We start from the raw sequence: 17,673 nt of genomic DNA, 5'->3' as shown, positions 1-17,673 counted from the left end.
TAACCTTGAGAAATGTTCTTGACTGCCTATCTCATTGCTATCATAATTTTATAAGCCTCTATCATGTCACCTCTTGGCCTCCTTTGCTCCAGGTTAAACCTACCCATCCTATCTAGTTTCTCCTGATAACTCGAGTAATTCTATTCAGGCAACGTTCTTAACAATCTTTTCTGCTCTGTCCCTTGCTTAATCTTGTCTTTCCTGTAGTAAAGTGAACAGACCTCACACAATACTCCAAATGTGGCCTAACCAACTTTACCATGATATCCCAACTCTTGTACTCAATGTTTTGTGCTGCCTGCACCACAGTACCTGTGATGCCACTTTCAGGGAACTACAGTTTTTCTGTTCTACCACACTGCCCAGGGCCCTGCCATTCCTGTCGTTCGATTTAAATTAACAAACTGCATTATCCTGCACCGTTACCCTTCACCCCCAGTCCTCAACCCCTTCACCTAAAGAACACAATCCACCCTGCCCAGACTCCTCGTACATCTCCATCAAATTTTTCCTTGGTGTTCTCTGAAGAAAACAGTATTCCAGAGACCATTTTTGTAAACCTTTCTAGGTCCTCCTCTGGTGCTTTCAGATCCTTCATAGATCCAGTGATCAGGAATGAACTCGCTGCAATAGAGACTGGGCCCTGTTTTAAAGTACAGCAAACTTTTCTAGTATCAGAGGTATAAAGTTTTAACCTGTCTCTGGTCTGCAATATCACCCTCAGTCAGAAACCTGATGGCAATTAGATAATGGATTCTTTTGTGTAATACTGTCTGACATAATTATTGGCCAAAACATTGGGAATAGCTTCATTATTTAGTGAAATAGTGCTTCAACTTTTCATGTTCAAACTTTGACAAAGCCACAAGAGCATATCCCTGATTTGGAGGCAATAGGGCACTACAGTGGATATTCTGAATCTTTTAAGATTAGTTTGAGTAAAATTTATTGCTCTCCAGTTAACTAAATACTTGTACTGAGGCATCTTACTTTATGGAGGGTTTAATGTTGATGTTTAAACCTTTGCAAGCATGTTATTTATGCAGGTGACATGCAGTTGTTGTGCCAAAAAGCTGTATACCAAGTTCAACACAGATGTAGTTACTGTTATGGATTTTTTTCATATATACTTGAGGGCGAATCTTCCCATGGTGTATGGTACAGGTGTTAACATTTACAATCTTTGCTTGCTATAGTGTAGCATATGCTTGATTTCATTTCAGAGTGAAAAATAGATGAAATGCCAGGGATTCAAATAATGTATAATTCACATCAAGTGACAGCAGGCTTTTAATACTTGCTCCAGCCGACAGCCTAGCGCCAGGAAATGTCACACTTGGAGTGAAAGCAACTTGCTTCCTGTTATGTAGGCTTCCTTGATGACTAAGTGATCGATTACCTATGACTTTTTTTCATTTGGGAAAACCTTATGCCAAAGTGTGCTTCTTTTTAAGCAGTTTCATTTGTTAAGCACAAAGGAGACCGTTAATATACAAGTATATCAAGTGCGTACTTGAAATATCATTTACACCACCTGACTGCACCAAGTGCTTGTCAGCTTGAAAGAGTCAGCAGTAATTTACTGAGCTAGAACACGAGTTAAAATGCAAAATGAATATTATATTTTTTTATCAGATGCCTAAACCAGGGCTCCTTTCTGCCAGTCTGGGTGGTGGTGTAACTCTGGAGTTTTCTGGTCGTAGGTCCTTGTAGATACATTGATTCTTAAGACAGGTACAAGTTGAGTGCTGATGAGAAAATTGAATTTTTTAAATTTTTTGTTTTATTTATCTAGTGCACATAAGTCTAGCTCGTGGGCAAGTCTCAACAGCCTGCCATTAGTGCCCGTAAACTATTTTGGCTCGTCCTCTCTCTTAAACAGCCTCGTTCTACAAACCCTCCTCCACAAACTGTAAACTGAAAACTGCTGCTTGGATATCTTTCCCATTTCTGGCAAAGAGCTACAGACCTGAAATGTTGACTCTTTCTCCTCCCACAGCCACAGCTTGACTTACCCAGTTTTTCCAGAAATATTTTGGCCTCTGACTTCACTGCTCCTATGGTTAAATATGGCCTTTTATAAAATAAAGAGTAATAAGGACACAAGACATAGCAGAATTAGGCCATTTGGTCTATCAAGTCTGCTCCTCCATTCCATCATGGCTGATTTATTTTCCCTCTTAACCCCATTCTCCTGCCTTCTCCCCATAACCTTTTGATGCCATTACTAATCAAGAGCCTATCAAATTCCACTTTAAATACATCCAATTACTTAGCCTCCTCAAATCCACCACCCTCTGGTTTAAGAAATATTTTCTCATCTCGGTTCTAAAGGGATGTTCTTGTATTCTGAGGCTGTGCTCACTGGTCCTAAACTCTCCCACCATTGGAAACAGTAATGATAATTGGCATAGATGAAAGTTCAAAGTTCACAATAAATTTATTAACAGAGCACATATACTTAAGTCACATTATATAATCCTAAGAATAATTTTCTTGCGAGAATCACAGTAAATATAAGGTACAATAGAATCAATGAAAGACTTCACCCAACAGGACGGACAAACAACCAATGTGCAAAAGACAAGAAAGTGCAATACAAAAGAAAAAAAATTAATAAATAAGTAATAAAAGTTGAGAACATGAGATGAAGAGTCCTTGAAAGTGAGTCAGTAAGTTCTGGGAACAGTTCAGTAATGGGGCAAGTGAAGTTATCCCCTCTGGTTCAAGATCCTGATGGTTGAGGGGTAATAACTGTTCTTGAACGTAGTGGTTTGGGTTCTGAAGCTCCTGTACTTTGTGATGGCAGCAGTGAGAAGTGTGCGTAGTTTGGATGGTGGGCTTCCTTGATGATGGATGCTACTACCCTGCGACAGTGCTCCATCTGGATGTGCTCAGTGGCAGGGAGGGTTACGACTGTTGACCTGTTGTGACAGTAAGCAAATTGGAGCAGGTCCAAGTTGCTTCTCAGGCAGGAGTTAACGTGTTTCATCTCCAACCTCTCAAATCACTTGATCACAGTGGATATAAATGCTACTGGACAGTAACCATTGAGGCAGACTACACATTCTTCTTGTGTAACAATATCATTGAAGCAGGTGGGTACTTCAGGCTGCCAGAGCAAGAGGTTACTAATATCAGTGAACACTCCAGCCAGTTGATCAGCATTGCTCTTTCCTACTCAACCACGTACCCCATCTGGCCTGGATGCTTCCTGTAGGTTTGCCCTCTGGAAGGATGCACTAATGTCGGCCTCAGAGACTGGAATCAGAGGGTCACTGGGGGCTATGGGAGTTCGTGAAGGTGCCTCCATGTTTTGATGGTCAAAGCGAGCATAAAAAGCATTGAGCTCATCTGGGAGTGAAGCCTTACTGTTATTGTGACCTATAGTGGCATGCAAAAGTTTGGGCACCCCGGTCAAAATTTCTTTTACTGTGAATAGCTAAGCGAGTAAAAGATGACCTGATTTCCAAAAGGCATAAAGTTAAAGATGACACATTTCTTTAATATTTTAAGCAAGATTACTTTTTTTATTTCCGTCTTTTACAGTTTCAAAATAATAAAAAAGGAACAGGGTCCGAAGCAAAGGTTTGGGCACCTTGCATAGCAGTACTTAGTAACACCCCCTTTGGCAAGTATCACAGCTTGTAAACGCTTTCTGTAGCCAACTAAGAGTCTTTTAATTCCTGTTTGGGGGATTTTTGCCCATTCTTCCTTGCAAAAGGCTTCTGGTTCTGTGAGATTCTTGGGCCGTCTTGCATGCACTGCTCTTTTGAGGTCTATCCACAGATTCTCGATGATGTTTAGGTCGGGGGACTGTGAGGGCCATGGCAAAACCTTCAGCTTGCGCCTCTTGAGGTAGTCCATTGTGGATTTTGAGGTGTGTTTATGATCATTATCCTGTTGTAGAAGGTATCCTCTGTTCCTCTTCAGCTTTTTTACAGACGGTGTGATGTTTGCTTCCAGAATTTACTGGTATTTAATTGAATTCATTCTTCCCTCTACCAGTGAAATGTTCCCCGTGCCACTGGCTGCAACACAAACCCAAAGCATGATCGATCCACCCCCGTGCTTAACAGTTGGAGAGGTGTTCTTTTCATGAAATTCTGCACCCTTTTTTCTCCAAACATACTTTTGCTCATTGCTGCCAAAAAGTTCTATTTTAACTTCATCAGTCCACAGGACTTGTTTCCAAAATGCATCAGGCTTGTTTAGATGTCCCTTTGCAAACTCCTGAGGCTGAATTTTGTGGTGAGGACACAGAAAAGGTTTTCTTCTGATGACTCTTCCGTGAAGGTCATATTTGTGCAGGTGTTGCTGCACAGTAGAACAGTGCACCACCATTCCAGAGTCTGCTAAATCTTCCTGAAGGTCTTTTGCAGTCAAACGGGGGTTTTGATTTGCCTTTCTAGCAATCCTACGACCAGTTCTCTCTGAAAGTTTTCTTGGTCTTCCAGACCTCAACTTGACCTCCCCTGTTCCTGTTAACTGCCAATTCTTAATTACATTACGAACTGAGGAAACGGCTACCTGAAAATGCTTTGCTGTCTTCTTATAGCCTTCTCCTGCTTTGTGGGCATCATTTATTTTAATTTTCAGAGTGCTAGGCAGCTGCTTAGAGGAGCCCATGGCTGCTGATTGTTGGAACAAGGTTTGGGGAGTCAGGGTAAAGCTTTGAAATTTGTATCACCTGGCCTTTCCTAACGATGACTGTGAACAAGCCATAGCCCTAATAAGCTAATTAAGGTCTGAGACCTTAGTAAAAGATATCTGAGAGCTCAAATCTCTTGGGGTGCCCAAACTTCTGCAAGGTACTCCTTTCCTTTTTTTCACTCTAAAATTGCACAAAACAAAAATAATACACTAGTCTTGCTTAAAATGTTGAAAAGAATGTTTCATCTTTAACTTTATGACTTGTGGAGATCAGTTCATCTTCTACTCACTATTCAAGCCCTACCATAGCTTTTGAACATCCTTGAGTGATTCAAGTTTGGTCTGGAATTGCCACTTCGCACGTGAGATGGCTTTTCAGAGATCATGCTTGGACCGCTTGCATTTTACTTGGTCCCCAGACCTGACTGCTACTGATTTGACCCTCAGCAGAACCCTTCATCAGTTCTGGTGCTGTAGACTCGACGTGAAAATTGAAGAACAAGTGTGCAGAGATGCCAGGAAGGTTTGTCTGTCTGAGATCGGATTGAAGTCACAATGCTACATGACCCTTTTTTTTCTTGTACAGGTTTCCCCCGCCATCCGAAGGTAGAGCGTTCCTATGAAACGGTTCGTAATCCGGAATGTCGTAAAGCGAAGAAGCAATTACCATTTATTTATATGGGAAAATTTTGTGAGCGTTCACAGACCCAAAAGTAACCTACCAAATTGTTCCAAATAACACACAAAACCTTCAATAACAGTAACATATAGTAAAAGCAGGAATAATATGATAAGTACACAGCCTATATAAATTAGAAATACTTCTCTACAACAATTGCCTGCACTGTTCTCCATAGCAAAAATCTCACGCAAGCGCTCTTGGCAAAACACGGCGCAAGCGCTCTTGGCAAAATACTCTCTCCAGTAACCTTTAAGCTATGAAGCTGCCAAATCATACCAAATAACACATAAAAATAGCTGATATAAAATAGAAATAATGTATGTACAGTGTAGTATCACTTACCGGAATTAGGAAGACAGCGCAGAGCACACTGATGATGGTGTGTTAGGCTGTGTCATCGTAGGTTGGGGTGGTGCAGTGGCCCCCACCCTCCAGGCAGTGAACCGATACCGATCCGCGAAGCATGCAGGGGTACAGCGGTAGCCGGGACGCACCCAGCACATCTTTAAGAAAAAAGCCAAAATAAACAAGCTAGTTAATTAGGTGCCGCCCGGCACGTAAATGTCAGCCCAGATCAGAGGCAATTGCCAATTGCATAGAACAAGTGAAATCGGCAATCACTTCTGATCTGGGCCGACATTTACATGCCGGGCGGCACCTAATTAATTAGCTTGTTTATTCCGGCTTTTTTCTTAAAGACGTGCTGGGTGCCTCCTGGCTACCACTGCATTCTCCGCGAATTGGTATCTGTCGGCGGCCCGGAAGTTGGGACCACTGGGGTGTCATCTCATCATCGATCGGGGCAGGCAGGTCGTCATCTTCTATGTTTGCCTGCCTTGATGTCAAAGGTCAAGGTTTGTCATCTGCTGTGGCTGATGTGGAAGGCTTGAAAAACAACAGTATGCTTGACTGCAACACACATCAAAGTTGCTGGTGAACGCAGCAGGCCAGGCAGCATCTCTAGGAAGAGGTACAGTCAACATTTCAGGCCGAGACCCTTCATTAGGACTAGTCCTGACGAAGGGTCTCGGCTGGAAACGTCGACTGTACCTCTTTCTGGAGATGCTGCCTGGCCTGCTGCATTCACTAGCAACCTTGATGTGTGTTGCTTGAATTTCCAGCATCTGCAGAATTCCTCGAGTATGCTTGACTGCTAGCCTCGTGCATTTTTCTACCATACAGTTCTTTGTAAACCTTCTTGCAAATATGCCCTAAACCGACATACCTTTTCAAAATTAAAGTTGTACTTTGTGGCTGCAGCGAAAATCTCACACAGTCGCCTCACGTTCAGTTCCTGGACGACTTCACTTTCAGTCCATTCGCTACTGCATTCGGTTTTGATTATTATCCTTTCCTCTTCCAATTGCATCAGCTCTTCATCTATCAGTTCTTGGTCATGGGATGCCAAACCTCTTCAACATCATCTTCGTCAACTTCCACAAGCCAAACTCACTTTGTCCTTACTTCGTTCACCACGATCGAAACACTTAATTATGTCTAGTTTTACGCTGTGTAACACCCTTACAAGCTCTTTTAGGCTTTTCCGATACCTTAGAACTCATCTTGCTAACGGCTGCTCACAGGCACGTGCTTAAGCAATGCCGGCGAGAATGCCATTCCGGGGGAGGAGCGGCTGCTCGGGGTGCGCGCTGCCTTTTATCGTGTGCTGCTTTTTTCGTAACAGCGAGGTTTCGTAAAGTGAACGTTCGAAAAGCGGGAGACCCCTGTACTTCTGACAGGTGGAGCTGACCTACCCATTCTTGATGTTGACATGATAAATACCCCATTCTTCAAACTTCACTGGCAACAAAATAAGGAAATGTTTTGTTTTTGTAGAAACAAAAGGGAATTTACCATTGCAACAGTGCAGAGAAGCGGGGCTGCACATTCCTTTTTCAAAGCATGCATTAATGTCTGCATCCTAGCATTCAGTTCTATGGAACTCCATTTAGAAAGCAGGTGTTGCAATGTGTAGAATTATTTTGAATATTATGTTCATTTCTCTGTGTCCCATTATGGGAAGGATGTGGAGTGGGTGCAAAGGAGATTACCAGGATGCTTCCTGGACTACAGTGCACGTCTTACGAAGGCAGGTTGAACGAGCTAAGGCTTTTCTCTTTGGAGTGAAGGAGGAAAAGAAGTGACTTGATAGAGATGGACAAGATGATAAGCATAGATTGAGTGGTTAGCCAGAAACATTTTTCCAGAGTGGATATGGCTAGTACAGGGAGCATAATTGTAACGTGATTAGGGGGAGATGTTGGAAATAAGTTCTTCACATAGAGAGTCGTGTGTGTGTGGAATTCCTTGCTAGGGATGGTGGTAGAAGCAGATACATTAGGGACATCTAAGAATCACTTGGATAGATACATGGATGATAGAAGAATGGAAGAGTATGTAAGAGGGAAGGGTTAGATTGACCTTGGAGCAAATTAACATTGGACCGAAGGACCTGTATTGCTATATATGTAGTGCTTAGCTGTTAGAATGATGTGTATTTAGTACATATTAAAGTGTGTTGTAGTCAGTAGGAAACCCCTCAGCTTCATCATTGATCAGTGGTTTTTATCTGAGTCATTTCAAAGCTTTGGACATTACACAGGCAATGAAGAGTAATCACTTTCGTATAAAGTGGAAAGGGTACTACATACTTAGGTCAAATGAGAAAAGTCTGCTTGAAATTCCTGTAGGAAATGAATATCCAGTAGAGAGTGTCATTTTTAGCAAAGGTGTTTTCACAGGAGACAGCCTTCCATTACTTGCAATCAGACTTGAATGTGAAGATCGTACAACTGGGCAAGGTTATTGAGATTGGAATGCGCCCATGGAAGTGTACCAAAGCAGTTAGTGCATTAAGGGAGTGTGTAAATAAGCTACTTGAAAATTTATTATGAGCAGCATCACCCACAGAATGAAAACAACTTTAGCTTTTAACTGGCAGAAAGAAAGGAATGAAATGTTAAAAACAAAAGTTAGCAATAAATAAAAGATTTCAAAACCAAGTGGTAGTATTTGGAAAGCTTAATCCTTCAGAGAGAAGAGAGATTTATTTTGTTAGAAACATTCTTCAAATGAAGTCAAGCTGCTCGGAAGGAACTTCAGTTCATCTTTGGTCACCGGTGCTACGTGCAGAGCACATTGGCAATGTTAAACATCCCACAACATTTGGCTTCAGCGTCTTCCATGGAACCAAATCAGTAGCCAAGTGCAAAGTAAACTCGCATTCTTGGGAATGCCTAACAGGACAAAAATGACAACTGATAAAGTTGAAGTAGTTTAAGCATTGTTTTTATATTTTAAAAAAGAAGAATTCTGAGATGAAGAAGCAATTCTTTCACGGCCAATAGGGGAAGCTGGGTCTCTTCCTCTTGAAGATTGAGAGTCCCCCTTACTGGGATGTCCAGATTACAGGGAGCGATCCAAGGAGTATGTGCAGAGAAGCTCTCTCTTCAAGCTGGAGCCATGTTCTCAAAATATGACCATAAGATTTAGGAGCACAATTGGACTGTTCAGTCCATTCAACCTGGCAATCAGTTCTTCCACTGAAGAAATTCAGAGGGTGGTGAATCTGTGGAATTCATTGCCACAGGCAGCTGTGGACGCCGAGTCATTGAGCATATTTAAAACAAACGTTGATGGGTTACAGGGAGAAGGCAGGAAAATTGGAGGGAGAGGGAATAATAAATCAGCCATGATAGAATGGCAGACCAGACTCAATGGGGCAAATGGCCATCTTCTGCTCTATGTATTATGGTCTTAGTAATTTGTTTGCCCCAAAAGCAAACTAAATGCAGGTTTCTGAAAGCTGAAAGCAAAACAGGAAAATGCCAGAAGGCCTCAGCAACTCCGCACAGGCAAGGGAGCAGATTGTTCACCACCTGCCGAGAATCTAAACTGGAATTTTGTGCATCAACTGTCAGTTGTCAAAACTGCTGCGTTTTGAAATCAAAGAAAATGAAAACTGGGCAACTTCTGAAATGGGCAGCAGATCTGTAAAGCCCATTTCAGACCTGAGCTGTTTGAAAATCTGTCAGTACACTTAGAGAGTGGCACCTCAGTCAGAATTGGAAACGCTGAGACTTCACTGGCTATCTAAACAACATAGGAAAGTTTGACATGAGATTGTGCAAACCATCAATGTCTTAGAAATTTAAAGTCTATAGTTACACAAGTCTAATGTTTTCTGGTAAGAGTCCAAATTTGAAATCTAATTTATTTTCTCAAGTATGCAATTGAGAAATTGTTCATATATTTTACCGGTCCAATATTCTTCCCCTTTGAATAATTTTTCCATTGTTTATATTTTGAATTTTAAACAAGTGACCAGTGTTCATTTTGCAAATGGAATGTCTCCAGCTTTTTTTCTTGTTTTGTAGGTTCAAGAGGAGAAGAGAGTTCAGAGGACGAGCCCCCTCTGGATATAACAACCGTGCAGGACATTCTGAGCAGTCAACGCTACAAATCTTACAAAGTCAGCGTCGTTCACAAGCTTCGATTCACCACTGATGTTCAATTAGGTAATTGTTATTACTTGGGGAAAAACAGCCTTTTTATGCTTGCCAAACGACTTCAAACAGTGCAAAAATTAGATTTTAAAAATAATTACCTGTAGTAAATTGCTCTTTCCCTCAAATCGCTCATTTTCAAAATAATTCTGTAATGGCTGGTAATATTGTAGGCGCCAATTACATTAATTGTAATGGAACACAAAGAAACTAATTATTCAAATTGCCACAAAAAGTATTCAATGTTTCCAAGGAAAGACTGCCATAATATTTTAACGTATAACTAAACTGATGTATTAATAGGAACTTAATTTATGGTGTAGTATATTTTTCCCCCATATAAACTGCTTTCTGATGTCCTCTCTCCACTGAGGTAGGATAGGGTAAGACCTTATTTTGCGATTAGTTTTAATTCAACAAAGTTGATATTCTGCAGGTTAATAAAGGGAAACAAAATGTAAGCCCTGAGAACAGGATTAGAGTTCACACACATGCAAGATTCAAGACTGGTTATTGTCATTCATTCGTACACAAGTGTAAAGGAGAATGAAATGATTGTTACTCCAGATCCAATGCAGCATAAAAACACAATAAGCATCAAGAAAACAATGAAAAACACAATGAATTTCAATATTTAGAGTTATCTTAGACACTCAGTACAGGAGTGGCCTAATAAAGTGGTCTTCTACTGAAGTTCATCCCCATTTCGAGGTTCGTTGTGTTGTGCATTCAGAGATGCTCTTCTGCACGCCCCTTTTGTAACGTGTGGTTATTTGAGTTACTGTCACTTTCCGGTCAGCTTGAACCAGTCTGGCCATTCTCCTCTGACCTCTCATAACGAGACATTTTTGCCCACAGAACTACGGCTCACTGGATGTTTTTTGTTTCTCACACCATTCTCTGTAAACTTCAATCAAAACAAACATATTAATCACATAAGGGGAAATTTGAAAATAATAATTAAAGGACAAAAGGAAATTGTGTTCGTTCAGTTGTCTTTGGCTTAGTGACAGGAGGTCTAAAAGATGTAATCTCTCAATGCAGTAGCAATTTTTGTTTGCTTGATATTCTTCAAATCTTAACTTCTCAGAAATGTTTAAGGGGCAACTTTCTTCATCATGTACGTTTGTGTGCATTAGGAAATTGCTACGATGTGTTGGTGCTTCATGCAACAAAGACATTCAACAATTAATCAGAATAAAGAATTATTCAAAGTACAGATAGAGAATAAAATGTGCATAAATATCAGCATGTATTTACAATGTAAACAACATTATTAAAAGCAGCACCCCAAAATGCTGGTGAACACAGCAGGCCAGGCAGCATCTATAGGAAGAGGTACAGTCGACGTTTCAGGCAGAGACCCTTCGTCAGGACTAACTGAAAGAATGTTGAGGTGGTTTTGGCTTAGTCACAGTTGGTCTAACAGATGTTATTTATTTAGTGATACAGCGTGGAATAGGCCCTTCGAGCCACGCCGCCACAGCAACTCCACAACCCTGCTTAACCCTAACCTCATCACAAGACAAAATACAATGACCAGTTAACCTATCTTTGGACTGTGGGAGGAAACCAGAGCACCCGGAGGAAATCCATGCATTCCACGGGGAGAACATACAGGCTCCTTACAAAACGCCGTTGGACTTGAGTTCTGAACTCCAGAATGCCCTGAACTGTAATAGTGTTGTTTTAACCGCTATGCCCATGGCGCAATCTTGCAATGCAACACAGAATTCTTATTTGCTTAATATCCAACCTGAATCTTTAGCTTCTCTGAAATATTTAAGGATTAACTTTCTTGGCCACAAATGTTCTTACATATTAGGAAATTGCTGTGGTGTGTTGGTGCGACATGCAACAAGAAATGACAACATTTACCAATTATTAAGAATAAATTTTATGAAAATAAAGTTAGAAATGCAGTTATGGATAAAATGTCCAAAATACACAAATCCCAGCATTTATTTACAATGTAAATAGCATTATAAAAAAGTAGTTTAAAGTGTTTCCCTATTATATTGGTGAGGATATTGCTGTGATATCATTCAAACATGAAATCCTTCTGCAAAGCCTACTTTTTATTTTGCCAGTTCCTGTCAGTTTGCTTCTTGGAGAATATTTTTGGCCCCTCTGCATCTGGAAGCTGTCAGAACTGAGCGCTTGAAAAGGTCACTCCTTATCATTAAAGATAAATGATAGGAGGGGAGTGGAGCTGTTAGGTGAAAGAATGGTTCAACTCGTTCAGTACTGATGGGACTGACCTGTAAGCACAGCTTTCAGGGGTTAATGCACCTTTCAGTGTGCTTATAAATGTGAGTTTTCCGTCATATTTTAATTCTGTGCTTTATGGAAGGTATAGGCTGCCTCGTGGTGAATGTGAAAATGTCTGAACACTCTTATTGAAAGGTGTTGATGTGCACAGCGAAATTAATGTACAGGAAAATCACTTCCACTGGACTATTTTTAGGTTAATGTTCATTTTACTTCAAATAAATAAATGAGTTTCTGCAGCAAATAACATCCCAAAAAAAATGTGATGGATTGGAGTGGAATAAAGAGTCAACATTTCAGGGCGGTGCCCTTCTTCAAGACCGCTCCAGTCCTGATGAAGTGTGTTGGCCCGAAACATGGACTCTTTATTCCTTTCCATAGATATTGCCTGCCCTGCTGTTCCTCCAGCATTTTGTGTGTTACTCTGGATCCCCCATTTCTGTCAAATCTCTTGTGCTTATGATGGGTTGGATCTTGGTTCAGATCCATGCTTGGGTCCTCTACAGCCACACCGATCCCAGTGTCCCAGAGGACAACAGCAACATCTGCACACCAGCAGTGCCTCTTGTGATGTGACCCCAGTGGTCCTGAAAGCTCTGATGGCCAGTCACTATACAACCCACCTTAGTTGACTGTAAATCCACGTGATTTTGAATGTTTTGTGACATTTGCAAAGGCATTAAACACTTGATATTGAAGTTGAGAAAATAATAAGAATTTTAAATATATTTCACTAAAAGCATAATTTCAATGAAAAAATTAAACTGAAACAAAATACAGCCCCACAATCACCACTGAAATTGGCAGGATCCTAGGCACAGGACCTGAGATGCTTTTCCCCCAGCATGATACTCAGAAACTCAGCAAGGCTGGTCTCCATTGAAAACCCAGTGGTTGAGGGAGCTGACAGCATCTTGAAACTGTCAGTATGTCTGGGACTTAAGGATATGACAGTGCATGTGCACGATTTTTGGGCTACCTGCTGCTTAAATGGTGTTGGTGGGAGATCACACCCTCTTCTCTCCCATCAGTCTATTGGCAAATCTGTACAACACTTATAAATTTGGAATTTATATCTCATGCTGATAACCACTGAAATTACAATGTCGGAACAATGATGCCTACAGATTAAAGATTAGCATCCAAGCAAATAGTGAAATGTGTCGTTTGCATCAATGACCAACATAGTCCAAGGATGCACACCATGCTCGTAGCCTACCAACCTGTATGTCTTTGAGATGTGGGAGGAAACCAGAGCACTCTGAGGAAACCCAAATGGTCATGGTGAGAACATGCAAACTCCTTACTGACAGCAGTGGGAATTGAACCCTTATTGCTGCCAAAGTAAAGCATTGTGCTAATTGCTCCACTACCATGCCACCTGACATTAGTGTGGTTCAGATGTTTAATGCTATTATTGTTCCAAAGTGAAATGATAAAATTTATCATTTTTTAAAGAGTAGCTCCAAAATGCAAGCATAATTTTCATTACCCCGCAGCAGATAGAGAATTGTAAGTGCAGACAGTATTGGTCTGGATAAATTTGGTTCATTTTGTTACAAAGGCTGTGAATCCTACCATTTTCACTTAAGTGGAAGATCATGACTTATTGTGCCCCCCGCCCTTTTTTTAGAATTTGAGTGCACAATCTCAGATGTATTTCAAGGGGTTCAAAGGTGGGTTTGCATCAGCCTGGCTGCAGCTACTCAGCTAAGACATTATACCTGGTCCATCTGCATTCTTGGTAGAAAAAAATAATGTGTAATTTTTATGTATGATAAAAATTTGATAGCTCTGGGTCTGTTCTTGCTAGAGTTTAGAAGAATGAGGAAAGATCTCATTGAAACCAATCAAATATTGAGAGGCCTAGATAGAGTGGACATGGAGAGAATGTTTCCTATAGTGCAAGAGTCTAGGAGCAGAGGGCACAGCTTCAGAATAAAAGGAAGTCCCTTCAGAACAGAGATGAAGGGGAATGTTTTCAGCAAGAAAAATTGAATCTGTGAGATTCATTGCCATGGATGGCTGTGGAGGCCAAGGTATTGGGTAAATTTAAAGAAGATGTTAAGTTTTTAATTAAGGTTACAGGGAGAAGGCAGGAGATCGAATGGCAGAGCAGACTCAATGGACTGAAGGGCCTAATTCTGCTCCTTTGCCTTATGGTCTTAATTAGAAGAAGCCCGTAACCACCACACCAAACTGGCTTGTGCTAGTGTCGAGGCAACTTTAATAAAGGAACAAAATCTTACCTTGCTGCTGCAGGTGGTCGAGGCTTTTGCTGTTTAACAGAAGATTTTTAAATTATTTTCCTAATTGCTACATTCTTCAACCCTCCAATCATTAATTAATTCGTCCAAACCTCTACTCAACATCCCTAACTCAACCATTTTCCTGATCCATTCTACATCTAGTCCAGCCTTAGTTCCCACTGTTATCCAAACCTCTTCTTAACATCCTGAAATCCACAATCCAGCTGCCTTTCTCTGCTGCCTTTACAAAAGCAGGAGACTATGGCCAATAAAACCTTGGACTTCTCAAACCGTGTGAGCCCTGTTGTAGCCTGCACTCATCCTATTTCTCCAGCATGGTGGAATTTTGCTGCTCTGTCAAAATTGACAAGAGCTCACTGCACAACACTGCCTCGGTGCACTTTCCCCAGCGGCACTATTTTTGACTCATTACATTTTTTTGTTTTCAGAATCAGGTTAGGTGTGTGACTGAAATTAGACCATTGCAGTGGTACATTATTGACTATATTCTGGCTCCCGTTTTTTTTTCCTTTGAATTAGACTTGAGCTGCTCCTAAATAAACTCAACCAGCTCCATCATGGGCACGAACCTCCCTCACCACTAAGAAAATGTTCAAAAGACGATGCCTCAAAAAGGTAGCAGCCATCATTTAAGGGCCCCCATCACCCAGGACATGCCCTCTTCTACCATCAGAGAAGAGGGTACAGCAGCCTGAACACTAAAATTTCACAAACAGCTTCTTCTCCTCCCTCATCAGATTTCTGAAAAGACAAAGAACCCAAGAATACTACCTCATTCTTTTTCCTCTCTTTACACAGTTCTTGTTTAATTATACTGTATATGTATTGTTGTAATTTTGTAATGTTATGTTACAATTTATAGTGTACGTTATTGCACTGTACTACTGGTGCAAAACAACAAATTTCACGACATATTTCAGTGATAATAAATCTGATTATTTGATCCTTCTGTTTAAAGAACAGTACATTTCTGTCTGACAAAGGAGGAGAAAGTCCTAGAATTAACTGTTGGAAGTGAAGAATCCATCACTTGTCGGATAATGCTTTGTATTCTTGTGGCCATGTCTGTTGTTTGAAGTTCTAAAGTACCTTGGACGACATCTAACCTCTTTGGGTGGGGGTGGGGGGGAGTCTTGGAAGTTGCTTTTCATGCCTTACTGAGGGAAAACTAACATGCAATTTGGCAAACTTCCAAATAGACCAGTTAAATGTAATTAGTGCAAAGTAAAGTATTTTTATTCCATAAAAATTAGTGTTCATTGTGATTAACAAAAACTGAGAATATCTCAATAAAATACTTTAGGAATGTGCCATTTTGTTGCCGACTGCATATAAACGCTAATGCTGCAGTTTGTGAATTACAGCAGCAAATATCTTACTGGATTCCACTTTTATTAAGGTGCAGAATGACTTAAATCCCTGATTGCTTAGTTCTTCCACCATTTTCTATACCTTCAGTTGCACACTGTCCACAATAGCAAAGAGTTAATTGTTCATGGACACTTTTTTGTACTAAAAGCATTGCTACCATCAAGGAGGAGGTACAGGAGCCTAAAGACACACACACAACATTTTAGGTATAGCTTCTTCTTTCTGCCATTAGATTTCTAAACGGACAGTGAACCAGCCCACGAGCAGTACTTCACTATTTTGCTCTGTTTTTGTACTACTTGTTTTAATTTAATTTTTAGATACTGTAATTTTTAATGTAATTTATAGTTTTTTTATGTATTGCACTGTGCACATATGTCAGTAATATTACACCTGATTCTGATTCTGAAAGAGCTGCTTCAGATCTGTTCATTGCTTGTGCAGTCTTTAAGATTAAAATTTAAAATGATGCAGAAAGTAATAGTAGAAATAGCTTCATTATCCTCATTCCTCTCCCCTCTTCTTCCCCTCTATCAGCCCGCGCCTCCCCCCCCCCCCCACACCTCCAGAACATTACCAAGCTGGAATGGGTAAAAACAAGCTGTGGCGGAGTAGCCTTTGCTGAAAAGATTAATGCAATGGGGAATGACCTTGGCTTGGCGCAGGAGCTAGTGATGTATGTACGAGCATCTTGCTGCTAAATGGACCCAGATTTGTAGCACTAATATACATGGAAGCCCAGAACCAAACTCAGGATGGCAATAAATCAACAGCCACTTTAGGTGTCATTTCTGGTTTATATTCTGGTATTGTTCTATCAGTTTAATTCATGTCACTATCATCTGTTCATCTGGAACAGTTTTATATAATTTTCCAGTGGAGTTACCTGACAAATCCCATCAAATTAACAAGGTACATTAACAATATTGACTGCTTTTGTGGTTTCTGGAGCTTTTGGACCATAGAATAAATTTTAGATCTATTCCCTTTTTAGATAGTAATGTTCAAGGGCTTTGTCAAGTAGAAATATTTGTTTATTTTTCGACAGATTACAGTAAATTTAAAACATAATTTTTTTGGAGTGATATTTTTCTAAACATCTGATTTATAACCACATGTAGAAAGTATTCACTATCTTCAGTTTATTAATATGTACACATTCTGTTGACTTTAATTAGTGTTTTTATTGAGATTGGCTTATTTTTAATCTTTTAGTGATCAGATACTCCTCTGGGCTTGCATATCCTGTTCATTAATGCTGTCTTTCATGTTTAATGAAAATTACAATCATAAAAATATTAATGTCTTTTCTCTAGTTGTTTAATGGTAAATTTTTATTGTTTGGTGTCGTTGTGTTAATGTTGTTTTATTTACATTTACGTTATTAAAGGGGGGTTATGAAGATTTGGGAAGCTGTTAATTTAGAGTTTCATGCCGACAAGATATTAATTTCTATTAAGTGGGAGTGGAAATTGTTTTAGAGATGCAGAGCCAAATTAGATCTCTACTTCAATTTGTTGAAGTAATCACCAGATACCTCATGGTGTGAGTTATTATAGGAATAAAGTAACATGTTGGCAATATTTATTTAAACAAGGAGCTGACCGACAATGAGCAGGCAAACAGTTAAATCTGTGCAGAAGAGAACATGTCCATTTGCCAGATGTCTGCACCACATTTTGAGTTACTCTGTGCTCTTCAAAGATAGAGAACTACCTCCAGCAGTTATAGGATAAGATTTCCTTTCACAATTAACATTAGTGTCACAGATTCCTTAATGAACCAGATTTTTGATTATTCAAGTAGGTTATTACAGCAGTCAAGCTATAGCTCATTATTTTTGACTCTTTTGTCTGTACGAAAATGAGCTTTAGTGCACCTGTTTGGCTGTGTGAATTACCAATCTTGTTGAAACAATGGA

At 40.1% G+C, this 17,673-nt stretch overlaps 1 protein-coding gene across 4 annotated transcripts in view; it reads left to right on the top strand.

Annotated features, from left to right (window-relative positions):
- Positions 1-17,673, top strand: part of mapkap1 (MAPK associated protein 1) — a 297,659-nt gene that overhangs the window by 231,037 nt on the left and 48,949 nt on the right. For all 4 annotated transcript variants that reach the window (XM_063073411.1, XM_063073413.1, XM_063073410.1 and 1 more), the window contains one exon: positions 9,712-9,852. In XM_063073411.1, coding sequence (XP_062929481.1) covers positions 9,712-9,852 — 141 coding nt within the window. The remainder of the gene's footprint in view (positions 1-9,711; positions 9,853-17,673) is intronic.

The sequence above is a fragment of the Mobula hypostoma genome, chromosome 21 (genome assembly GCF_963921235.1).
Source record: "Mobula hypostoma chromosome 21, sMobHyp1.1, whole genome shotgun sequence".
Lineage (NCBI taxonomy): Eukaryota > Metazoa > Chordata > Chondrichthyes > Myliobatiformes > Myliobatidae > Mobula > Mobula hypostoma.
This window is presented reverse-complemented; position numbering and strand designations above follow the sequence as displayed.